The sequence below is a fragment of the Gopherus flavomarginatus genome, chromosome 10 (assembly GCF_025201925.1).
Source record: "Gopherus flavomarginatus isolate rGopFla2 chromosome 10, rGopFla2.mat.asm, whole genome shotgun sequence".
Classification (NCBI taxonomy): domain Eukaryota; kingdom Metazoa; phylum Chordata; order Testudines; family Testudinidae; genus Gopherus; species Gopherus flavomarginatus.
This window is the reverse complement of record NC_066626.1, coordinates 63982610-64010033: the sequence shown is the minus strand read 5'-3', so window position 1 is coordinate 64010033 and position 27424 is coordinate 63982610. Positions and strand designations below refer to the sequence as shown.

Sequence of the window (27424 nt, the reverse complement as noted above, 5' to 3'; positions counted from 1 at the left end):
ATTGATGTTTGTGGGTTTGTTTGTTTTTTTTTTAAAGCTGTTTCCCGGGTATTTTGATTCAAGTTGTAGTGATAAGAGTGGTGAATAGGTCCTGGCATTCAGTTTTATTGAGGCTGAGAAAATACATGATTTTTAAAAGTCCATAATTTAACAAAACAAAAATCTCATGAAGATTATTCTGGGTGAAGGAAGCTCTAGTGTTTGGTTTAACTGTGCTAGATGCTCTCATACAGGCCCTGTACAAGTCTATGGTGGTAATGTTGTGACATACTTAAATTGATATTAAACTCAAATTAAGCTTCATCAGGACTGAATCTAGGGTTGGGGCATGGGGGTAGCTAGAAAAAATATTTTAAAAAACCAAACAAACTGGATACCCTTCTGTCATAGTATAATTCCCAATTTCTGAACCTTAGCATCCAAAATATGGGTACTAGCATGAATTCCTCTAAGCTTAATTACCAGCTTAGATCCTGTAGTGCTGCCACCAATCAGAACTTAGAGTAGAGTGCCTGATAAACTCTGGTCTCCCCCAAAACCTTCCCTGGGGACCCCCAAGACCCAAATTCCTTGAGTCTCACAACAAAGGGGAATAAACCATTTCCCTTCCCCCTCCTCCCCTCCAGGTGTTCCCTCCCTGGGCTCCTGGAGAGAGATACAGATTCAAGCTCCATGAATCTAAACAAAGGGATTCCCCCTTCTCCTTTCTTCCTCCCAGATCTTTTCCGCCCTGGGTATACTAGGAGATCACTGTGGTTCAAACTCCTTGAATCACAACACAGAGAAATCAGGTGGGTTCCCCCTCTTTTCTCTCCTTCCCTTCTCCTTCCCTATTAAGTACAGACTCAATTCCCTTGAGCCTCAACAAGGGGAAAAATCAGACAGGTCTTAAAAGCAAAACTTTTAATAAAAGAAAAAAAGAATGAAGAAAATCGCTGTAAATTCAAGATAGAATATTACAGGGTCTGTCATCTTATAGACACTAGAAAGAAGCCTCCCCCCAGCAAAATACAATTTAAAATACTTCCAGCAAACTACACATTTGCAAATACAGAAACAATTAAAAGACTATAACCGCCTTTTTTACTAAAATACTCACTATTCTGAATATATAAGAGACTATAGCAGGGAGATTGGCAAGAAAACTGGTTGCCCGTCTAGTCCCTTGCAGGACCCAGAGAGAACAAAGCAAAACTCAAAAAACACAAAGGCTTCCCTCCACCGAGATTTGAAAGTATCTTGTCTCTTGATTGGTCCCCTGGTCATGTGTTTGGTTCCCTGTTTGTTAACGCTTTACAGGTAAAAGAGACATTAACCCTTAACTATCTGTTTATGACACCTTCATGTCTTCATCACACGTCCCTTCCTGTGCCAGTGACAATCTATTTGTATTTCTTTAGTCCCTAGAAGCCTTGTCATGAACTGAGGCTGTCTACACTTCCACTTTCAGCACTAACACTTCTGTTGTTCAGAGGTGTAGGAAAAAACCCCTGAGCAACAGAAGTTTTAGCACTGAAAAGCACCAGTATAGACAGTGCTTTATCTCCGGGAATGGTGCTCCTGGCGATAAAGCTACCACCACTCATTAGGGGTGGGTTTTTTATCACCAGGAGAGCTCTCCCCTGGGGATGAAGGCTATCTGTACGGTCCACGTCATAGCGCTGCCACAGCTGTGCCATAACGTGGGTAGTGTAGACATACCCTTAGGCTGGAGACTTAGTACCTGTCATACTAAGTAGTATATAAATATGCAACAAAAAGTCCCTGCCCCATACAACGTTACAGCCTAGCTAGTTAATGTTTGATATTGATTTTAAGTGTAGTGTCCACAGTGACAATCGTGATAAGGATTTTGTGGGGCCAGGTACTGTACAGTTGTATTCAAAGAAATGATCACTGGCCTGAAGAGCTTACATTCTAAAATGGTAGGTGGTGAGAGGCAATATATATATTTTCTATACATTCAAGTGCAGATGAAGACTAACTGGAGAAATTACTAGGTGAGAGAGTCCACTGAGTCATGCTCTGAGTTTTTCAAAGTAGTTTTTAGTCAAATGTTGATTAGAAATAGGTTCACTTTAGTTCTCTTATGTTGTTTAGAGCTTCAGAGCTTTTTCTAGGTAACGCCTCAGAATTTCTCTCCTAAATTAGGTTCATTGCCCACTCCAGCTTGACAAAATTAAATCCCTTTGCTAAGTTTCCAAATCTGAAAAGCTCTAGAAGGTGTAGCTTTCATGTCCATCAGTTATTTGGTGCTACTGCTCCTGTGCTGGACAGCACAGAATGCAACCCTTCCTGAGGAATATGGCACTGCTATGGAGAGTCAGTGCTCTCAGCATCACACTTGCTCCCTTGAAAACTCCCTTCCCAACTCCGATCAACCACCCATTATTAGTACTCAAACCAGGTGATGCTCTGGGGACCAAATGAAAATAGCTGTTCAAAATAAAATAGGTAAACTAGCCAGAATATTATTGCATGAAGAATACTGATTACTTTAATGCACTTTCTACACTCGCTTTTCTTTGCTCCCTTCCTTCCCTAGTGTAGTGAAATTGACGCTTCCCAATTCTGGAAGCCAGTGTTGACATTTTGAAACTAAATATCCATGACAGTAGGGATCCCAATACCAGAATACTTGAGTTGCAGTATGTTGAGTAGTTTATTTGCACTTGTAAACATCATTCTAAGCACAATATGAATAAGAAAAGTGACTCATCAGTCTCAGGCATGCCTGAATTATGTTGCCTGTCTCTTTAAGTAGTATATGAATAAATTAATCAAGTTAATGAAAATCACTGGAGATGACAGTTTGGATCAATTGCTACATTGTTTGTTTTGTTTTTTACTGTGAGTAATTTGCTGCTCTTATCCTTTCATACCCTTTGCCTTTCAACTGCTCCTGCAGCTCTCCCAATGCTTTCAAGCTGCTTGGATGCAGCTGCGCTGTAAGCTCTCTAGTGTAGTGATGCTAAGCTGACAGGGGAGAGTTCTCCTCTTGACTGAATTAATCCACCCCTAATAGTCAGCAGTAGCTATGTAGGTGGGAGAAGCTCTCCCGCCAACATAGTGCTGTCCATACCTGCACTTAGGTCAGTTAGGGGAGTGGCTTATTCACAACCCTGAGTGACATAAATTATGTGGTAGTGTAGACATATCCTTTGTTCCTTCCATCATAATGGCCTCTTTGCCTAGAATGTATGCTTTATCCTGGAGCAGCAAGCAGTCCCAGTCCATTCAAATCCATTCTTAAAATTCTTTTCTCTGCCCAGCCTACAAAATTAATCTGCCAGCAAAATCACATTACACTTGTATGTATTTATTAAAAAAAATAATTAAAATGAATTTACTCCATGGCTTTGTGATAAAGCCATTGTTTGGTTCATCTGTTTAGTTGAAGGGTAGGAATTACATTCTCAGTTTTGCACAGCACATAGCAAATCAACTGCTCTCAATATATAACCATTTACATATGTTGCAGAAGGTGCCCACCCATGATTGTAAGGATTTAGCTTAGTGAAGCTTTACGTTTGTAATTTGGGAGGAACAATCACCTTTTAAAGTTGTCCAATTTTTCTCTCATGACTCTCAATTTATTTTTAAACAGGCTTCGAAATGTGAGGCACATATGTGAAAGAGCAGTTTTATGGAAAGAATCTATTAAGATATTGTGCTTCAGTATGCTAATTTCTTATTGGTTAGTGAGTGAACTAATAGGGACACGAGCCTATACAGTAAACATTTTATACGCAATTATTTTTGGAATTGTATAATTTGTCAAAAGATGCTATTAACACATTTTACGAGTAGTATGAAAACTTTTGTTTTCTGCTATACTGTAGCAATCCTACAATATGCACCATAATTGTAGTTATTATTTTAATATTTATTAAAAATGTGCAAAAGCATTTTTATATTTATTTATAATATTTTTATAATTATTTTAGTACTTATTAAAAATGTGCCAGAGCATTCTGCTTTCCAAAAAAGAGAAGACAGTCTCAGCCCTAAAAAAAACAAAACACAAGTTAATCGCAAGATTTTTGCTTGAATCCACCTTGTAGTTGTGATGTTGGTTAGAACATATGGCATTATTAACCATTTTTTGAAAAATAATTACCATGACTCATTCATGACTTACAGATTTTTTTACTGCATGAAAAAGCCTGTTTTAATGTATTGTGACAACATTCCTCCTTTACCTTGGTGGGTCCTGTGCTTATTGGCGGATTTACTAACTTCAGTGATCTTCCCCTCTGGTGGAACCCACAGTCTGGGTCAACTCCTCCTGTGTCTGATCAGGAGTTGTGAGGTTTGGGGGGAACCCGGGCCCACCCTCTACTCTGGGTTCCAGCCCAGGGCCCTGTAGATTGCAGCTGTCTATAGTGCCTCCTGTAACAGCTGCATGACAGCTACAACTCCCTGGGCTACTTCCCCATGGCCTCCTCCAAACACCTTCTTTATCCTCACCACAGGACCTTCCTCCTGGTGTCTGATAATGCTTGATTGTCTGATAATTCCTCAATCCTCCAGTAGCACACCCTCTGTCTCAGCAATTTGTGCCTCTTGCTCCCAGCTCCTCACAGGCGCTTCCTCTCCTCTGGCTCTTCTTCGCCTGACTGGCATGAGCTCCTTTTTAAACCCAGGTGCCATGATTAGCCTGCCTTGATTGGCTGCAGGTGTTCTAATCAATGTAGCTATCTCTACTGCCTTCTAGAAAGATCTTAATTGGCCACAAGTGCCTTGATTAACCTGGAGCAACTGCCATTTGGTTACCATGGTCCTAGGGATTTGTTTAGCCTGTTGCTAACATACCTGTTCCTCAGTACTTTACTGTAGCCATCTGGCCTTGCCCCATCACAGTATCTTAAGATTTTTATGTTATACATGGATTGCAATCATAAATATACTGTCATCCATGCATTAAAAATAATTGTTAATTTGTGGATGTGATATTACCCTGTGAATAATCAATTACAGAAGTAACATAAAGACCCATGCTGGCACTAGTAAAGAAAAAATGTGACTGGAAGGCTCTAGCTGTCTGAGATTGGGGAAGGGGATAGCCTCATTGGGAAGCTGGTGAGAGAGATAGTGGAAAGGAAGCAGTGCAAGTGGTGGAGGGAGAGCTTGTGTGAGGTATGCAGCTAGGACACTTATGCATTCATTATATAAAATAAAGACAAATTTTATGTTAAAGATTTATAATTCCATTTTGGAGTTTCAATGACTACGTTGATTTCTCAGTTTCTTGATAGAATTAGATGAAATTTTAGAAATCTAACTTAAACAAATATCTCTTTGTACCTGTACTTCATCCTTCCTCTCCAACACAAATTCCACAACCTCCATAAATACCCCTTGGTTTCTCTTTCCCTCACTTCCTACCTCTGTGTGTGTGTTGGAGGCGGAGGGTGGTGGGAATCTTCGAGACTGATGTCAGGGCTCCATCTTTGATGCTGTTAAAGGCATCTCTGTTCATCTTCAAAAAAAAATCTTGAAATCACAGCCATTTTCACTATCTGTGATTGAATAAATGAGACAGAAATGCCACCTATGCATTCTCACCCACCTGGTCAGTGCTCCTCAATGTCGTGTGGTATAACTTGCATGTCCAGTTTTTCCTTTCCCTCCCCATCCATCCCATGATGACATTCATGTAACGCAGTGCTGACTGCATTAGAAATGTCTGTGAATAAAATGCCTAAAGATATCAAGTGAATGTAATGTGAACTGCATGTCACTTATGTTGTTGATATGTCTGAGCCTGTGCCTGCACTAGGAATGCCTTACTGATTTAGGAACTTAGTATACTCTGCCAGTGAAGTGCTTGTGCTGGTATAGTAAAACCATTTCCCATGAGTGAAATAAGCTATATCAGGAAAAGCTGACCGCTTTGCCAGTATAGCTGTCTCTACACTTCTGCTGGCACAGCTAAATCAGCCAGAGAGCACACTTCTTTATACCCCTGACTGACACAGCAGTGCCTGCAGAAGTCTATAGTGTGGGCTTGTCCTTAGTCACACTGTCTTGTGGTTTGGTTATGGAGAATTCACATGTATATGTAGTCACAAAGGAGAATCCCATCTTTTGTTATCTAAACTGATCTCTTCACCTTTTTATTATTTGTTCTGTTTGTCAACATGGTATCTGTGCTGCTATTTTCTGTATCCACAACCCGAGAATTATTCTATGCATTCTTATTGCCTCCCCAGCACAGTGATGTATGTGTATTGAGTTAAATCTCACATAAGCGGAAACAGACTGCAACTCTCTCAAGATGAGTTATTGTTTGGTGACCAATATATTTGTATTTGTTCATTTAGATATCAAAATCTTGCTGTTTCCACCTGAAACTTAAGACAATTGTTACCTTCCATGCACAGTTGTATTTCACCGTGTCTTGAGACTTGCTTCACTTTTTTAAATGATGCTTGATGCTTTAGAATGATGAAGAAAGTGCTGTCCAACACTGCCTATTTAATTTAATTGTAATTGGTTATTTATAACTCTGCTTAATGAAATATGAAATGCATTTATTGTATTGGGTTTTGAGGGTAACTTTCATGTTGGACTGTGTCATTCTCTTGGTATTATTGGTGCCTTTTGAAAAGGCATGTTGGCAAACTCCTTATTTTATGGGGTGTGGTTTTGTGTTCCCAGGATTGATTTATAATTTCATATGTGTAACTGCTTTGGCTGAGGCCTTTAAACGCTGAACACATATGGGTAAATATGCAGATTTATTAAAAGCATATTGTCAGAAAGAGGTTGGGAAAACATTTCTAGTTTTGTGTGAATTTGTTTGACTACTTCACTCTATCATAGGCTTGCAAGCTGGTCAGTTGTCTGGTTATCTGACTTTGGCCAAATATTGTCAGTTATTCCAAAAAGAGTGCCCTGATGCAGGCAGCAGCCTACGTTTTTGATAGTTTCATGGTGCTTACTTAAATGTCTTGATAACTCAGTTTACTAAATGCTAATACCACTTGAGGGGTGGGAAGGAGGAGGTGAACTAACTGAAAGTTGAGCATCTTCTGTGGAACCTTCTAGAATAACCATTATATGTATATGTGACCAGGGGACCCACAATGGGGTTACTTAATTATGGCAAACTGCAAAGAATGGGGCGAAATATCCACCAGCGTTGGGGATTCTCTAATATTTAGATTTACCAAACCAGAACAGAACAGCTTCTATAATACCTTACTGGTTACCCAGAAGCCAACAACACAGTTCCGTTAAAGCATCTCAGCCTTAGGCCTCCACCCAGACACCCAAGTCTAATCTGATGAGGATTACTGAAAATCTTAGTCATCATATAAAAGTTCTATCAATCCCAAAGGATCAAACACATTACCTCCCAAGTTAATGAATATTTCAGTTCTTACCCAAGTATTCACTTACAACCAATCTTTAGTAACTAAACTGAAATTTATTAAAAAGGAAGAGAGAGTATTGGCTAAAAGATCAGTATGCATACAGACATGACTACAGTTCTGAGATCAGATGCATAAAGAGATGGTGAGCTTTGTAGTCGCAAAGAGTTCTTTCAGAATTAAGTCCATAGATCATAGTCCAATGTTCATATTCAGGGTGATCCAGATGGGACCAGAGATCTCACTCTTATGACTCAAGCTTCCCCTATATAAAGCATCAAGCAGATGTGAGATAAAAAGGATCAGGACCCAAGATACCTTTATACAGTTCCAGGCCTTTTCTTGACAGCTCGAAGTCCTTAGGCGAACAATGGGCAATCATGGAGACTTTGAAGTAGACGTATTTCCTAAGCATCACTGGTAATTACAGTGATTCTCAAACATTTGTATTGGTGATCCCCTTCACATATCAAGTCTCTTGAGTATGACCCCCCCTTATAAATTAAAAACACTTTAAAGTATATTTAACGGCATTATAAATGCTGGATTGAAAACAGGATCTGGGGTGGGGGCTGACAGCTCGCGACCTCCTCCCGTTTGAGAACCCCTTGGTAATTAGCTACAGGGATTAACATTAGGCAGTTGCCTGTTTTCCACCATTTGCAGGTAATTTGCTATACATTTCAAAGAGAGACGAATACAGCGATATCACTGTTTTTACAGTTCATTTAAATGTTAAGATCTCCTTTTGATCTCTGAATTAACAGAATACAGCATAGACAGGAGCTGTTTGATTACATTGTTAACCTCTAACAATATATATGTAAACACACAAAAACGCAAACATTATCTACCAATATGTCCCTAAAGGTTGAATCTGGGTCATTTAGCCTGAAAGCTACTTAACCCTTTCTGGCCATGTGTCACCATATATCTTTATTTGTATACCGGGCCATTGATGTACATGGTGGTATACAAAGCACACTAAACAGGTTTAGACACTGTTCCTGCCCCAAAGATGTTACAATTAGGGCTGTAAATCGCAGTTAATGCATGCAACTAACACACAAAAAACCCTAGATTTTTTAAAAAATAGTCAGGATAATCAGTTTTAATCGAACTGTCAAACAGTAGTAGAATACTAATTTAAAAGTGTTTGTTATAGATATTTTTGGTTGTTTTCTACATTTTCAAATACACTGATTTCAATTACAACAGAATACAAAGTGTACAGTGCTCACTTTATTATTTTTATTGCGAATATTTGCACTGTAATAAAGATTTAAAAAAAATATTTTTTCAAATCACCTCGTACAAGCCCCCTCACTCCTACTTCTTGTTCAGCCAGTTGCTAAGACAAACAAGTTTTTTGACATTTACGGGAGATAATGCTGCCTATTATTTAAGTCACTTCATAGTGAGAACAGACGTTCACGTAGTACTGTTGTAGCCGGTGTTGCAAGGTATTTACATGCCAAATATGCTAAACTTCTGTATGCTCCTTCATGCATCAAGTTGTAAGCTCTAGTTTTATGTTGTTTTAGTTTTTGAGTACAGTTAACGTTAAAAAAAAAAAAACTACATTTGTAAGTTGCAGTTTCACGATAAAGAGATTGCACTACAGTACCTGTATGAGGTGAACTGAAATACACAAAAGTAATCAGGGCCATCCCTAGCCATTTGGGTGCCCTATGCAGCCCCAGGCCTCTTCCCCCTCCACCCCCCAAGGTCTGGGAGGCAGGTGCTGTGGTGGGGGGCACTTTTGGGGGCCTCATGGGCTCAGAGTGGCCCGGGGGATTAGTGGGGTCTTGGAGCAGCCCACTCTGCTTCCCTTGCCCTGGCCCCAGCCATGTCGCTAAGGGAAGGGGGTTTGGGGGAAGGGATTCTTCCCAGCCAGCTCTACTCCACCAGCTTCCAGCTGCGGCTCTATGTTTCTCGCCACCGGTGAGTCCGGGGGAGGGGAACCTTTCCCCACCTCTCTGCCTAGGCCGCCTAAATGGAAGCACTGTCCCTGGGGGGAAATCGCCTAGGGCGCCAGCATTATTGGTGGGCAGTTTTTTCCCGGAGGGGGCGGCAGGCGGCTCCGGTGGACCTACCGCAGTCGTGCCTGCGGAGGGTCCACTGGTCCGCGGCTCTGGTGGAGCTGCCGCAGTCATGCCTGCGGACGGTCGGCTGCTCGCCTGGGTCCGGTGGACCTCCCGCAGGCACGACTGCGGCAGCTCCACCAGAGCCACGGGACCAGCGCGCAGGGCGGCGAAATTGCCATGTGCCTAGGGCGCTAAAACCCCAAGCACCGGTCCTGCTGCCCCCCCGCCCCTCTGAGCAACATGGCTGGGGCTGGTGCAAGGGAAGCGGAGCGGGCCGGGGCCGCATCACTCTGCTTTCGGCATCCTTTCCCAACCTCCCCACACTCACAAGTAGCGGGAAGCGGAGTACCGCAGCTGTGAGCTGGCAGAGTAGAGCTGGCTAGCGCTGGGCTGCTCCACTTCCTGCTGCTGCTAGTGAGTGTGGGGTTGTTGGGGGAAGAGGTGGAATGAGGGTGGGTTGAGGGCAGAGCTTGGGGGAGGGTAAGAGGTGAGGCGGAGGGAGTTGTGCGGGATCCCACACCCTCCTAGGGACGGCCCTGCCCCTTGCAGTGGGCACAGCCCATGGGGGAGCAAGCGGCCAGGGGATAGGGCTGGTCACAGGGCTGGTGCTGCCATGTATGCAGCACACAGCTGCCTAGGGCACCATGAAATTTGGGGCAATTTGGTGCCCCAAATTTCATGGTGCCCTATGCTGCTGCGTATGTCTAAGGTCAACCCTGAAAGTAATAGTATATCTTTTTTACAGTGCAAATATTGGTAAGCAAAAATAATATAAAGTGAGCACTGTACACTTTGTATTCTGTGTTTTTAATTGAAATCAGTATATTTGAAAATGTGGAAAAAGTCCAAAAAATCTGAACTGACTAGACAAACATACAGAAATTTACTCAGAAGGGAATGGGAGTTTAAGAGAAGGGTTCACAATCATTACATCTCTCCACCACCATCCTCACATGGAAAAAAGATGAGCAGTTGTTTGGAAGAGTTGTCCTGTTGCCTACTTAGCATAAGGGAATTTAGAAACTATTTTTTTCCTTGTACAGTTGTAAAGTAATTACTTTTCTTTTGTAATTACTCTGTCTTGAATACATTTACATTTAAATGCTAACCTAACATTGCATTAAAAGGTAATAATTTCATATTTTAGAGCTTCATTTCATTGGTTCACATATTTGAGTTAAAATAACTGAGTTAAGTACACTGTCCTTTGTAATTAGTCATACGTGCCTATCTATGACTAAGCCTATTGGACACTACAAAGTTTCAATCTTTTTGTTAGTGTTATAATAAATTAGTGATTGAAAATAACTGACCATTTTTGACATTATTTGGCTGGTCAATTGAGCAATTATTTTAGGACCAGTCAAATGCTCAACCCTACTCTAGTATATATGGGTATGATTATTACAGTGTAATCAATAGATGAATGGATAGGGCCTTTAGTTGCACTGTGGCTCTTTTAAATATTATTCTGTGTTATGCTGAAATACTATTTGTTCAACTTTGTACATGATTCATTCTATAATGAATCAGAAGAGAGACTCTCCATAATACAGGAATTGAGCCTTCACTTCAGCATTTTTCCATGTTCAGCACTGTTACAAAAGCTTTACTAACTAAAGGTATGTCTACGCTATGAAATTAGGTTGATTTTATAGAAGTCTATTTTTTTAGAATTTGATTTTATACAGTCTATTGCATATGTCCACATTAAGCGTATTAAGTCGGCAGAGTGCATTCTCACTACTGCAGCTAGCATCGACTTACAGATCGATGCACTGTGGGTAGCTATCCCACAGTTTCTGCAGACTCCACTGCCCATTAGAATTCTGGGTTAAGCTCCCAATGCCTGATGGGGCAAAAACTTGGTCACGGGTGGTTTTGGGTACATGTTGTCAGCCCTCTCCCTTCCCCCCCTTCATGAAAGCAACGGCAGACAATTATTTTGTGCCTTTTTCCCAGGGTCCTGTCCGCCAGCCCCATTCAGCCCGCTGCCTGCCTGGATGATCGAAACCCCAGGCAGGCAGCGGGCTGAGCGGGGCCGACGGACGGAGCCCCAGACTGGCAGTGGGCTGAGCAGCTCAGCCTGCTGCCGATCGGGGGCTCCATCCGCTGGCTTCTAGCAGCTGGAGTCCCGCTCAGCTGGCAGACCTTGGTGAGGTTGATCAGGGTGCCTGGACAGACATGGCTATTCTCCTGTTAGAGCACCTAATGGGAGTGACTCCAGGTCATTCTCTTCTTTATGTTTCATCTCACAGAGATTCAGTCCTGCCTGGAATATCATGCGAGCTGGAGGGCTTCTACCTCAGGCTGCTCTCCCATGCAGCATTTCCGCACGGTTGCACCTATCCCAGCCTGTCCTTTGCTCCCATGGCTCATGAAGCCTGGACAGTAGTAAGGAGCAGTTCAACTTGTGGAATGACAAATCCAGAATGAAGGATTGCACTCTATGAGCCATGTTAAGATTATTTCAGAGTCCTAGATAGCATTTAGTCCCTATAAAAGGCTTCATGAAAATTTTCTTCCACCCCTAACAAAAACGTTGATTTATCAGAGCAGCTGAAAGGGTAAGGAACCTGGGACTATAATTTAGAGCTTCCATATTTAATTCATAATTGATATAATTCAAAGTAAAATTTCGCAGCGGGGTCTGTTCTAAAAACTAAAAATGCGGGAGGGGAGTCAGAAAAAGGAACAGTGACCTGTTTCTGTCCAATTTCGAACTGGGGACATTTTGCGTGTTAGGTGAATGTGATAACCACTGCACTACGGGGCTTCTCTTGTTTTGCCACAGACTTTGCTGAATGCACAGGAATGTTTTCTCTAGCTACAGAAGCTACCTAATGCAATGTCTATGTCTATATCTATGGCCTTCCTGCTCACAAAGCGGTCATGCCCCCACCCAAGGCTGACACAGCACGGAGTGCATATGACACAGTGACCTGACTCGGACATCGCTAGCGAGGCATGATACTCTTGCCATTAAGCAAACACAGCAATTCTTTCCTGGCCTCTGCCACTGAATGCCTCCATGCGTTATGCTTGTGCCCTATCAGTGCAGGAGGACTACATGAGTTCAGAAAACATGTCATCACGAATGCATTTTTTTTTTCATCTTCTAATCTGCGATAACCTCAGGGACAGAGATGATGATGGGAGTGTAGAAACATTCTGGGGGGGGCTGTGTGGTCACCTGTGCTGCTGAGTTCGCCACGCTGTCTAAACAGGAAATAAAATTCAAAAGTTCCCAGGACTTTTCCTGTGTACGTGGCTAGTGCATCTGAGTTCAAAGTGCTGTCGAGAGCAGTCAAAATGGAGCACTCTGGGATAGCTCCTAAAGGCCAATACCATCGAATTGTGTCCACACTACCCCAAATTCAACCTGGCAATGTCAATTTCAGCGCTAATCCCCTCGTCGGGGAGGAGTACAGAAATTGATTTTAAGAGCCCTTTCAGTTGATAAAAATGGCTTCATCGTGTGAACGGGTGCAGGGTTAAATCCATCTAACGCTGCTAAATTTGACCTAAACTCAGTGTAGACAAGGGCTAAGGCACTAGCCTTTCATCAGATATAACACAGAGGCCTTAATTGGTGGGGGCAGGGGAAGACAGCAACATTTGATAACACTTGTTATCCAGAGATACTATAAGCCTTTCACACTTCCTCATTTTGTTATGATGCACTCTGCTTCATAGGTGAAAGGTTTTTTTGAGATCATGGTTGAAGTTTATTGATGCTTTTTAAGATAAGATATGCAAAAGTGATTTTTTAAAAAATAATTGAAGAGCAGACATTACTGTTGCTGAATGCCCCAGTACATATGGTTAGAGCCATTTCAGCAAATCTGTTATCTTAAATTACCTCTTTCACCCTCACTCCTCTTGTAGACTCATTCCAAAGAGATGCTCCACTAGGTACTCTGTTGATGGCATCACAACAGTAGGTTGTAGATAAAATAAATCTGAATATTTTATTCTTTAATATTCAGTGGTTCTGTAGTATTTTCTTTAAAATGTTACTCCTTGTATACGAATTTCTCTTCCACATAAGCAGTCAGGGAGGTAGTCCGCAAAACAATTTCTACAAAGGCTTACCTACACAGAGGTTTTTGTACCAATTTAACTATATCAGTTTAGTAATAACAATAAGCTATATCAATATAAGCACCTTTATAACTGCATCCACATTGGGGTTTGCACTGATTTAGCTACATCAATTTCTAAACCAGTATAGATAAATCTATGCAAAAATTATCGGTAGACAAACCCTAAGTAGTACGCACTGTGGAAAAAGTTTGGTAACCCCTGTATATTGCAGGAAAGAGTAAAGAAAAGGTGGAGTTAAGCCAGAAAGAGAGAGAAGGCATAGCAATAGCTAGAGACACGTAGTAAGTTAATTTTTATTTTATATATAAAAATAGAAAATTGATTAATTTTTTACTGTTCTTTCTTTAAATGTCAAGTTTTCTGACTGGGGTTTGGGGAGGAGGAAAGGAGGAGAGGAAACATTGCTTGATTAGTGGACCATTTCCTACTCCTTTCCCTTATCAAAATAGCACTGCTTCTTTTAAACAGCTCTTCAGGTGGGTTTTCAGGGAACAGTAGCTAGCAGGATTATAAAATCTACTTTCTTATAATGTTGCCAAAGAAATTTCCCCGTGAGAACTACAAACATAGGACTTGCCGGAGACTGTTAACTGGTCCTGACTTATAAAATAAAACAATTGTACAAAACTGATAAGTTTTTTTGTTTTTTTTCCCCCATACCCATGTTTTGCAAGCTGCAAAATGAAGATGAGAAGCCTGGGGTTTTTGCCATGGAAAATGGGATAACTGACAAACGTCAGGCTAAAAACGTGTGTCTACTTAACATGATGATCAAATCTATTAAATAACTACTTTGTTTCTGCTCAGCAGATTTTTGCATTAATAAATGTCTCCTACAGTCTAAGTATAAAGGCTAATATGAACTTCTTTTTGTTGTGCCCACCATTTAGCGGCCAGTGCAGTCTTTTGGACAAACAGGAAAAAGGTCCAAGGTACAGTAGATTTGTGTGCTGGCATGCTACGGAAGTCCTTCGTTCTTGATGAAGCCTTGTCACTTTGTGAAGAATGGCTTGAGTTTAGTTATAGCCTTTATTTTTGGCAATAAAGATTTTGTTTTGTTTTGGGATTTTTGTCTTGCCTAGTTGTCTGCTTTTGTGGTTTGCCTTTATATTTTTGGTGGCTTCTTATTGCTAGAGAGAGGAAATGCCTTTTCAATGCCTCTTCTTTCATTTTTTTTTATTAATTGGAATTATTCTGTTGTGGTGATATGATGACTTCAGAGCCATGACTGTTTATTTTTCCCTTTCGAACAGATTGATTTTATTTTAAAATATTAAACATGCATATTCCAGCCAATTTGTTATGCATTTGGTAGTTAATTGAGTGTAGTAATATCAATTAATTGAGTGTGAGGTATTCTGATGTACGTTTAACTGTAGTTTTTAATTAAAAATACTTTTCTTTAGTCAAATACAAAGTTAAAGCTAGTTCGGAGCCTTGCTGTTTGTGAAGAATCTCCACCGCCTCCCACAGCTGAAATATCACAGGACATTCAGGTAAAAATCATGTGACTGAAGCTACTGAAACCTAGTTGAAGTCATTTGCTCTTCAAAGAATATTTGAAAGAAAGACTTACTATCATATGCTGGTGGTGGTGGTGGTGGTGGTGTAGTCATGTTGGTCTCAGAATATTCGAGGCACAAGGCGGATGAGGTAATATCTTTTATTAGACCAGCTTCTGTTGGTGACTGAGTCAAGCTTTCAAGCTTATCCACAGCTCTTTGTCACCTGTGTGTATGCTCAAAAGCTTGTGTCTCACCAACAGAAGATGGTACAATAAAAGATATTACCTCACCCACCTTGTCAGACTTAATAGCCTTCAGTTAGATCTGTTTTTAACATGCAAACTGCAAACAAAATGATTTATATTTATTTTTAAAATACTTATTTCACAAATATTTGGAAAAGAATCTTTACCATCCTTTATCCCCCCCCCTTCGCTTTTTTTTTTCTTTTTTTATATGCGCAGCATAAGACCAAAATGTCCTTTGGCCAAAGTAGTGTTTGTCTTTCATCATGACCTAGAATTGTGGCTTAGAGTTTTTTGGTTTGCTTGGTTTGGTTTTTGGTTTTTAATTCCCAACTGCTTTAACATCTTTTGAAGAAGTTTTGAATTGCTTGAGCACTACTGGAAATCATTCAGATACTAAAGTAGAGAGCAGTTTTATAGTTAGAATGTAAAATATGGTAATTTGCTAGCTTCTTATTTTTAGGAGCCATATTAAACAAACATGTATGTTTTGAGTTTAGCTTGAAGTTCTGCATATTGGCTTTACCTGTGGTATTGATCTTAATTGCTAGTAACTAAACTGGACCTTGCCTGAAATGTATAGCAGGAGGAGCGGATCCATGCCACTCTAGTTCCTTCTCAACTGCCTGCAGCTCAAGACTGAGTTCTGTAGTGTCTGTCTAATTGACACAGATTTTTTTCTTTCCTTTATTTTAATGTTGTTTTCACTTAACATGGTTTGTGCTTTGTGGAGGGGAAAGGAAAGGGGGTGTTCCCTTTCTCCCTTTTTCTTTAAAGTTGGCCCCCCCCCCATTCGCTTAGGCCTTCTCAGCCAGTGGGTTATACCCAAGACCCCAGAACTCAAGCCTTGCCTGATCTGCCACAAGTCCTTTCACCACAGTGACAAGCACTGTAGATTCCTGCACTGCCTTGGAGAGACTCACAGCCTATCAAAGTGTAAGATCAGCTCCAGCTTCAAGAGCAGATCTCAAATTGACGGAAGGCTGATTGAAACAGCTTCTCATGGAGCGCCTCCTTAAACCTGGGGGGCCTCACTCTTCCCAGCCCTCCATCGCCAGCAAGCTGAGGCCAGTGGACAGCATCAGTCTCTCAGAAGATATCTAAATATAAGAGACCTCAGTCTCCCTGATAGAGAGAGGAGAGAAGTCCCTTCTTAAATCTGGGAACAAAGAAACCTCACATTCTTGTGTGGATACCACTGAGGCTTCTACCTGTCATGGTACTGAGGTATCAGCAACACCAGGAGAGGCTTCTTGTACCTAGAAGGCCACCGCCGAACAGCCCTGAACAACTGATTAGTCAGTATTGGCATCAGACTCTTCCAAGTGGAAGGGCTCCTCAAGGAGTAAAGACTCTCTTTGAAGAAATCATCTTCTATTCGCGTGGTACCATCTACCTTCACGCAGAGCATGCAGACTGATCATCTGTACTGTTCCCAGTACTGCTGGAGGTATTTCACCCGGAGGAGCAGTCCCCTGACTCATTAGTATTATCCAGGTTCCTCTCTCACAAGAACCTTCAGACTTTGGAGGAACATGAGTCCCCTGTGAAAGAGTTCTCCCTCCCATACCAGGAGGGTTTTCCCACCTGCACCCATGTGCCAGCTGGAACCAGCAACCCTCCCACCTGAAACCCCACCCCTAGTCATCCTCATACAAAGGTACTGATGACCTCATCTTCACCACTGGACACAGAAGAGGACACTTCCTCTGATTCAGAAATATTCATCCAAGGCTATACCACCTTCTTGTTCCATCCTCTCTCCTTTGCGATGTTCCTGAGGACAAAGCCCCAGGAGTCAGCCAACAGGAAAACCCCTGGGGCCCTGCTCCTTCTCCTCCTTATCCCCTCCTCAGTGGGACTTTTGGAACCCTTGTGCCCCTTGCATTGACCTCACATAAGAGTCTCAGCCACCAACACCTCAGGTCTCTCCATGTCCTCTTCAAGAAGTCCTTGCAGAGGAACAGGAGCTGAGAATAGAGGAGGAGATACCTCCATCCCCTTTCACACCAGACTAGACAACTATGCCCCCTTCCCACTCCTTCAATGTCTTAACACATACCGCCAGAGCAGACACCAGAATCTGCTCCCTCTTCTGCACTGATGGAGTCTTCTTATATGGAGTACCCATAGGGATGGTGTTTCAAAGATAAAGGAGAGGATACTTACCTTGTACAGTAACTGCAATTTTGAAAGAGATTTTGTCTCTGTGGATGCCCCATCACCTCCTTTCCTCTCAACTTTGATGTCCTTCCACGCTCTGAGTTTGAGAAGGAACTGGAGTGGCTGGGCTGAGCATGGGGAGACAAATGACATGGACACTGCTAACAAAAATCTCCAGTTAAAAGTGCACAAGTGCTTGAGCTGCTCTCTGCAAGGGCACGAAGCACACCAGATGAGCATTAGCACGGGCATCTCCTAGCAGGCTGATCACACAGACTTCTCCTTCCCAGGTTGAGATGACTGAACTCAACAACTGGGAGAAGGTGAGGTTACTTATCTTGTATGGTAGCTGGAGTTCTTTGAGATGTTTTGTCACTGTTGTGCGTGTGCGCGCTCACACACACACAAACTATCCTCGTATGGAGCAACATAGCGATGAAACATCTCAAAGAACTCCAGCTACCATACAAGATAAGTAACCTCACCTTCTCCCAGTTGTTGAGTTCAGTCATCTCAACCTGGGAAGGTGAAGTCTGTGTGATCAGCCTGCTAGGAGGTGCCCATGGTAATGCTGGATCTGGTGTGCTTTGTGCCCTTGGAGAGAGCAGCTCAAATACTACTGCTTCTCCTTGCAGTGCCTTGTTCTCTACATACTTTTCTACTAGCAGGACTCCTCACTCTGAAGGAGGCACAGGTTTTGCTGCACCCTGTTCAATATGTTGGTATGGTCTATGCCTATACACAGTTAGCAGCAGGATTTATCATCTCCAAGTCAGTGTGTAGGACTCAGCTCTCCTCCAGTTTCGTAAGTTTTGCTGCTTCTGTGGATCCAAATTGTGTGCGGATTGTCACTGTGATGTGGGATGCATTGGTAAAGTAATGCACTTCCTTGACTTTCCCTTGCTTCTCTTACTTTCAACCATCATCAAATGTAGCCAGTTGATAAGGAAAGCTAAAGGCATTAGATTTTAAAAAAACTATGGCCAATAAGATTAAGGGGACAGTAAAATAGATTTTTTTTAATATAAGGAACAAAAGAAATACCAACAATAGTATGTGTCTGTTACAGATAAGGACGTTAAAATAGTCAGTAATGATGCACAAATAGAAGTGTTTAATAAATATTTCTGTTTTGTATTTGGAACAAAGCTGGGCAGTTTATTAACAATTTACAGTGATAAAGAAATATTTTCTCTTCCAGCAGTAACTTAGGAGGATGTTAAACAGAAACTGCCACAGTTTAAACATCTTTTAACTTGTAGAACCAGATAATTACCATCAAAGACTTTAAAATCTGCGAAATCACTCTCTGAGCCATTGATGTTCATATTTAACAAGTCTTGGAATACTGGGGAAGCTCAAGTTATGGCAATATTTTTAAAGGGTTCATAGGATGATTCTGGTAATTATAGACCAACTTCCTTGACATTGATCCCAGGAAAAATCATGGAGAGAGTGGCACAGGATTAAAAACAATAAATAAAACATGGCAGCGTAACTTATGCAAATCAACATGGATTTAAGGAAAGTAAGTCTTGTCAAAACAAGCTTAATACAGATTTTTGATGAGAGCAGAAGTTTTATTGGCAAAAGTAACTATTGACGTAATGCACTTAAACTTCAATGAGGCTTTTGACTTAGTATCACATGACATTCTGTTTTTAAAATGAAAATAAAAAAGCACTATACAAAACACACAGTGGATTAAAAATTGGCTAACTAATAGATCTCAAAAAGTAATTGCAAATGGGCAGTCATCAGTCAATAGGACTATTTCACAACTGTCCCTCAAGGGGTCTGTTCTTGACCTGATGGTATTCAATATCTTTATCAATCAACTGAAAGAAAACATATAACCACTGCTAGTAAAGTTTGCAGATGATACAGATTGGTGAAGTGATAAATAATTGTAAAGACAGGCCAATTATACAGAGCACTTTGGATCGCATGGTAGTCTGGGCTCACTTGAGCATAATGTGTATTAATACAGCTAAATGCAGACATACACATCACACTTACAGGATGAGGGATTATTTTAGATAGCAGTGTTTCAGAAAAGGATTTAGGGCTCATGGTGAATAGTCAACTGACAGCTAAGAGAGCAAATGCAGTCCTTGGATATATAAGGAGGAGGATAGTATTACCACTATATATGGTATCAGTGAGAATATTACAGGAACATGGTGTCCACATTTTTAAAATTGAGGTTGACAGTCTGGAAAAGGTTCAGAAAAAAGCTGCAAGAATTATTCAAGGTCTGGAGAGCCTGTTTTACAGAGATAAAACACTCTGTTTATTTAGTTTACAAAGGAATAGGTAAAGCAGTTTTTTGATCATAGTCTGTGAGTACTTGGATGGGGAAAATAACAGTTTTTCCAGACTGGAGGGGGAAGTGGGATTGGTATTATTCCATGATAGTCTAGGTTGTTATCTTAATATGCAATGAATTACGTTACAGTGTTGACTTTGACCACTATCTTAGCCAGTTGATAGTTTGCCAGTTGTAGAAGGCATTGGCTGTGAAGGAGTGCCAACAAGATTAGGCACTTGTCTCTCTGTTAGTTACTCGTTAAAACAATTACTGCACTCCAATTTTGCAGTGCAGCACAAATGTGATACCCTTCATCTTAAATTCAACTAAATTGGCAAGAGAGTTTAAATTTCTTATATAATGTAAATTAGTTATTGTGTGGAAAGCATTTCTGATTAATATATTATATATGCTCAAATTGTGTCTACAATGTTTTTTTCTTGTCTGGCTAACATAGAAGCAGCCAAAGATGATATACCACTGTAACTTTGTGGTAAAAATGAATATCCAATATGGATTAGCTTAGTGTACTACATAATGAAGATGTTAAGGTCACAATGTTGCTTCTTCTATTGCACAAGTGTAATTTTTCCCTAAGGTATGCTATTCAGAGTCCAAGGCAAGAAAGGGCCATTGTGATCATCTAGTCGGACTGCCTTTATAGCACAGGCCATAGAATTTCCCTAAAATAATTCCTGGTACATACATTTTTAGAACAACCTCCAATCATGATTTTAAAATTGTCAGTGATAGAGAATCCACCACAACCCTTGGTAAATTGTTCCAGTGGTTAGTAGCCTTCCCTGTTAAAAATTTATGCATTATTTTCTGTCTGAATTTGTCTAGCTTCAACTTCCAGCAATGGATTGTGTTCTACTTTTCTCTGCTAGATATGAAGGCCCTGCTATTAAATAAATATTTGTTCCCCATGTAGGTACTTAGACTGTTAATCAAGTCACCCCTTATCTTTCTCATTGTTAAATTAAATATATGGAGCTCCTTGAGTCTGTCACTATAAGGCATATTTTCTAATCCTTTAAACATTCTTGTGGCTCTTCTTTGAACCATCTTCAATCTATCAACATTCTTCTTAACTTATCAGTACCAGAACACAACACAGTATTCCAAAAATGGTTGCACCAATGCCAAGTACAGAGGCAAAATAGCCTTTCTACTTCTACTGGAGATTTCCCTGTTTATGCATCCAAGGATTACATTAGCCCTTTTAGTCACAGCATTGTGCTTGGAGCTCATGTTCAGCAGATGATCCATGATAACCTCAAATCTTTTTCAGAGTCAGTGCTTCCCAGGATAGTCTCCCCCATCTTGTAAGTATGGAGTCTTTATTCCTAGATGTATATACTTAGGTTTAGCCATATTAAAACACACTTTGTTTGCTTGCACCCCGCTTACCAAGTGATACGTATCACTCTGTATCAGTGACCTGTCATCTTCATCCACTCTCCCAATTTTTGTGTTATCTGTGAATTTAATCAGTGATATGTTTTCTTCCAGGTCATTGATAAAAATGTTAAATAGTGTAGGGCCAAGAACCAATCCCTGTGGGACCTCATTAGAAACCTCCCTGTTCAATGTTGGTTCCCTACTTATTATATTTTGAGACCTATCAGTCAGTCAGCTTTTAATCCATGTTAATTTTATATTCTATTTTTAATCAACATGTTGTGTACCAAGTCAAATGTTTTATAGAAGTCCAAGCATTATATCAGCACTACTACTTCCATCAAACAAACTTGTAATGGCATCAAAAAAAGATATCAAATCCTCTTGTTCACCCCTTTAAATACTAGTGCAACATTCGCTTTCTTTCAATCTTCTGGAACTTCTCTAGTATTCCAAGATCTATTGAAAATCAACATTAACGGTCCAGCGATGAGCTCAGACAGCTCTTTTAAAACTCTTCAATGCAAGTCATCCAGACCTGCTAATTTGAAAATATCTAACTTTAGTAGCTGTTCTTTAACATCCTCCTGATATACTAATGGAATAGAAAGACTATCATATGATATTAGAAAAGAAAATGATTGGGAATGGCAACGAGCTTGTTTTTTATTAGTTTTTTAATGCATTATGTCTTGTGTGCAGGAAATTCCAATCTTGTTAATATTCTGTCAACGCTGAGGTTCATAATGTTTACTGTCAACAAGGGGAAAAACTTTTTGGGTTAGAATCCTCTTTCCAGAAAGCTTCGGGTGGTCTTCTCCAAAACCAAGAGTTTCAAACCTGGTTAGAATGAGAGACGTGAAATGAGTTCAACTACTCATTTCAAAAGATCACTAACAAAGTTTGTTTTGGAAGAGCATGTTTTTATTATGAGAATCACATCATTCAAGGCACTACTCTCAATATGCGTTGGGCAGCAAAACCTCCAGAGCATTTCCCTCTATGGACAGACCTAGTTAGAGGATAAATGATCTATGGTCATAAAGATTACACAAGTACTCTGTCATGTCCAGGGTTTATCTGTAGAATTATCCAATAAGTCATTTTTTAAAATTTTATGAAATACTTCTATATTCTACTAAATAATCACGCTGGAAAGGCAATCCCAGACTACTGGGCTGTGGCTCTAGGTTTGGCCCCAGAAACAATCATTTTGTCTACTTCATAGACTTTGAGTTATACTTAGCCCTTATGACTGATAGATTCTTGCCGAGATGAGGGAGATAATACCTCATAAGAGTGTTGAGGCTTAATTTATTAATATTTATAAAGTACTTTTGAGATCCCTAGATGAGCGATGCTACAGAAATGCAATTTTATAAAACTATATTATATTATACAAATATAAAATTTGGAATTTTAATATTGAATGATGGAAATTGTAACTGGAGCAGTGAATCCCAGAGACAGCCATTTAATATTAGACCTTTTCAGTTTAGTCTTATGTTACAAGGTGCTTACAAAGAGATAATACCTTATCTAGACAAATGATGGCAAGTGAACAGCTAATTTCTTCAAAAATTGGATGTTTTAGGATTGTATGCGGCCTCCGGTAAATAAAGATCCTCATCAACTTCATAAAGAGAAGACTGTTTCTATCTTAGTAATTTATTTGCCTACGAGTCCATCGTAATCTCTGAATAAGGTTGAGATTTTTCTCCTTTAAAGGACATTTTCCTTAGAATAATTATTTAAAAAAAAAAAAAGTCAAGGACTATTTTATATGTTCACTCAGTGGCCTGGATTTTTTCACTGGATCACCATTTATGCTTGTTAATTCCAGAGGGTGTGGGTGAAAGCTGAGACCAGGACCTGAATCCTTTTATGTCAAATTCTGGAGCTCTTGAGAACTCAGAAAGTGAGGATAAGTTTTAGGATACTTTACAAGCTGGGTAACTCAGATGACTTTTAACAGTGGAAGTGAACAATATCTCAATGTGTGTGAACAGACAAGCAAATGAAGAGCTCTGATGAGAAAGTTCTGTTTGAATTTCAGTGTGGATTCTGTTAAGGCAATATGCCTAGAGTAAATATCCTCACCACCGACAGATCAAAGCGCACAAAGCCTTACCTAGGGTATAAAAACTAAACATAGATTTTTCTGTAACTTTCCAGGCAAGTGGGTCATACTTCATTAGACTCTTCAGCCTTTGAGGCACAGGAAGCTTTCCATCACAGTCCTGGGGAGTCAATGGTGGTAGAAGAAATGCATCCATTCAGATGGGGTATTCCTTTTTACCATTCTCCATTGTTAAGGCTACGGTTTAGTCACGGGTATTTTTAGTAAATAGTCAGGTTACAGGCAGTAAACAAAAATTCATGGCCTGTGACCCATCTGTCACTTTTACTATATACCCTGAGTAAAACTTGGGCCGGGGAGGTGTCTGCTCCGGGGTACCATGGGTGCTGAGGGAGGGCAACTTGGTGAAATTGGAAAGCTGGTCCCCCTTCAAACCTACTTGTTCAAGAAGTTTTTGTCATTGGTGTTGTGCTATGAAGGCTTACTTAGCATTCTCACTGTGGTTGCTTGGTGGAGGGAGTGAAAACTGGCAATGTGGAGCCTATTTGTCAACTGAGCGATTCACTGTTTAAAAAATTGGCCTATGCTTTATTTTTCTTGAGCACCTAGAACACTTTAATATGATCGTGAAATGGGATATGTGCTTGATGTGTATGTGCTATAAAATATTTAAATGCGTCTACTTTCCATATTTTCTCTATACATTTTGATAACAGTTTTTGTTTGAAGTGAGTTCTCTGAGTCTAAGAGGATCTGAAAACTGTTATTACACTGGTTCCTTTTCCATTATCAATGAACATGTTACAAAGCAATTTTCTGGTACATCCATACTTCACTTAAAATAGTTTCCATTATGACTGATCTTACTTTTCAACAGGAGAAAATTCAGATCCAGTTAACGCAGTCTTTTGAGAAAGAAGAAAAGCCCACCAAAGATGAAACAGAAAAGGAAAAATCCAGTGATAAATTGTCCAGAAAAATGTTATCAAGAGGTTTGTTATCACTCTGCTTTTAAATTATATTTTAAGTAAACTATCCATGACGTAGATGTCCATATTAATAACCTTGAGTGACTTTGATGGAATAATTACTGTGAATAATTCTGCTGTGCTGAAAGTCAAATGCATGTAGTTTTTCAGCAAAGACTTCAGGCCTGATTCTTCTTTGGAACCTCAACCCAGGGTCCACTTGTGCATGTGCAGTTTCTGTGTGTAAACACAACATGCACAACTTTTGATGAACTAACATTTGCACTTGGGTGAACATCAGATCCCCTCTCCTTAATTTTTCATGGTGGTGGTTGAAAAATGGGTGGAATTTACTTTCTTCAATTTAGAGAGAGAGAAAACTGATAAGCCTAAATGTTACCTACTCTTTCAGTATGTCGTTTGTGGACAGTGTAATTCTTTGTGTTTGGAAACCAATGCTTAAATATCATTCATGCCAAAATCCCAATATTAAGAGGATAGTATGCGTACATAATAGGTGGAGGGAAAATTCAGTGAGAAAAGAATTTGATTTTAACCTTCTAAGATGTAATTGAAAACTTACCTCATTTTTTAAAAATAAGGGGACGGAGGGAATCTCTTATTTGGGCTGGGGGGAGGGAATCTATTTCAGGAGGTACCATCTCTTGGGGTGCTTCCCAGTTTGAAGGGGAGAGTGCATGCTACAGCAGACATACTTCCCGCTCTGATGCAGGGTGGCATGAAGATGGTGAGTCTGTTGCCTGCCCTTATCCCCACATACCTTTTTGGGATAGTTGATTCTAAAGGGGCTGTACAAGGGAGCAGTCCTTGTGCACTCAGGAGTTTGGGGGCTGAGATTGAGCCTGGGCTTTGTATGGGAGAAGCAAATGGGGGAGGAGGAGTCCCATTATACTACTCTTTCTCCATGTTCATGAGAAGCCAATATTCTTGCAGAAATGTATAAGTGCTTTTTGAAAGGTCCCTAAAAGGAGAAAGATTTCTAAGTTCTTCAGAATGAAGATGGGAGTGGGTCAATAGCAGGAGTAAAAACATCCTGAACATTGACAGTGTTGTGGACTGGTTTGTTAAGGCCGAGCTATTCTTTTCAATTTACCAAAAACTTAAAGGATAACTGAGATAGCAGATATGCAAAAAAAAATACAAATTTGTTCCCCTCCCTGGTGCACAACACTTTATTAAATGGCAAAACTTTGAGTATATATGTTAGCAGCTGGATAATTCTGAGATTTTAGGTCAGCTTTTGTTCAAATAAAGTACCCCAAAACACTTATCCAGACATCTTGAATCAAATAAATTGTGCTGCAGTGTCATAAAACGAATATTTTTTTTTAAATGAAATTTCTAGTACTTATATTTACAATGTACTTCAAACCCGTAGCAGCCTTCCTTGTGTCATTTCAGTGCCTCTTTTCCTTGTTGGAAATCAGAAGTTCACACAAATTAAAATATTGGGATACAGGAATTAACTGAGGTTTTTTTGTCCTCAAATCTTGAAATCAAGTTTTGGGTGGAGAAAGCCACACCATGATGTTCTTTTAACCCAACCAGTATGTTTATCCTTTAATATGTTCCCTAAACAAGTCATGAAAGAAATTTATTCTCATCAGAATGATGATAGGGAATTAAAGGCAGAGTAATAGACTTAAAACTGTTGCCTATCTCTACTATTCTGTTTTGTTACATGTCATTTGGTAGTTGAAGCACTTTAACTTGTAAAGTGTGCTGAAAATAGAAACTTGCCTAATATTAGAGTTTGGTTACCCATTGATGATTACTAAATTGTTATAGTTTAAAAACTGATAATTAAACAAATTTACCAAAATTACTAAAATAAAGAGCACATCATTTTTCAGCTTTATAAATGTTTTGCCAGGAATGCTGCTGGAAACTTGGCATCTTGTTTTCAAGAGCAATTGAGAGCAGGCTGGATTAAGGCAATCCAGGCCTGACCAGCAAGGGCAGCTGGAGCTTAGGCACAAGTCTATGCTACTCTTAATTTGGGAATGGGTTAGAGCTTCAGCATATCTTTTTAAGAAGAGAGCCCTAAGAATTAGAACACTAGGAGGTGCTCAGATATTTGTGTGATGGGTGCCAATACATAGTTCAAAGGTAAATAAAATTTCTTTGTGCATCACCTATTCTGAGGCACAAAGCATAGGCACCCAAACTAATAGGGATTGAAAACAGCAGGAGCCAGAAAAGGCACTACGTAACCTGAAATGTTTGCTCTTGTGAGGAGATATTTGGAAGTTGTTGAAGAGAAGTCACAGAAGGCAACTCTTGAATGTGTAATTCCACTGAAGGATAGGTACACCAAACGGGAGCTTGTAGCAATACATGATAAATCATGCATCACAAAGGTTAGACTTGTACTTTTTAAAGTATTGCATGTCACCTAGAGCATATCTATAATGCTTGAAAATATGCAGTTACCTCTGCTGACTGACAAAAGTAGTTACAAAACCTACGATTCAACATTGGATCTGCAAAATGACTTTGTTGCTTGTATGTCATTTCCTTAGCTACTATAGAGACAAGATGAGTCTTTCATTGGACCATCTTCTTTTGGTCAGAGAAACAAGCTTTTGAGCTACACAGAGCTGCTCTTAGCCATTGTGAGGCTGTTTACCAAATTATTAATGGTATCTGTTGATCAGCTAATGCGCGATATATGCATCTCAATCTTAGATTTACCAGATTCCTAGTTTTACTTATTCAATCCCTTATATGAACAGCACCTTAAAAATGTAATAAGAACCATGTTCAGAGAATGAGCACATGATCTTTTCAATAACATCATGTTACATTTTTTGTAGATTCCAGCCAAGAATACACAGATTCAACTGGCATAGATCTACATGAATTTTTAGTAAATACACTAAAAAATAATCCCAGGTAAATTAAATTAAAATGTTTTGCATTAACTTAATTTTTCTATCTTTTTGTTTTTAATTAATCTGCTGCATGTTGAGAGCTTTCACTGGAAACACATTAGCTTGCAAAGGTCTTAAACGTAATCTTGTATAGTTGATGTGGAGTGTTTAAACATTTTAAAAGGCTGACTCCCCTGTACCCGAACTGACCTGACCTGGGACCTACACTTATCCATGTTATGAGTTCAATAGGACTACTCATGTTTACAAATTTACTGATA

The 27424-nt window shown here is 40.0% G+C and overlaps 1 protein-coding gene across 14 annotated transcripts in view; it reads left to right on the top strand.

Moving 5' to 3' along the window:
- The window catches only part of R3HDM1 (R3H domain containing 1), a 144408-nt gene that overhangs the window by 42389 nt on the left and 74595 nt on the right, over positions 1–27424 (top strand). For 11 of the 14 annotated variants that reach the window (XM_050915989.1, XM_050915991.1, XM_050915990.1 and 8 more), the window contains exons 4-7: positions 14464–14505; positions 14980–15069; positions 24159–24273; positions 27087–27165. In XM_050915989.1, coding sequence (XP_050771946.1) covers positions 14464–14505; positions 14980–15069; positions 24159–24273; positions 27087–27165 — 326 coding nt within the window. The remainder of the gene's footprint in view (positions 1–14463; positions 14506–14979; positions 15070–24158; positions 24274–27086; positions 27166–27424) is intronic. The other 3 variants (XM_050915996.1, XM_050915995.1, XM_050916000.1) reach the window with 1 other exon arrangement.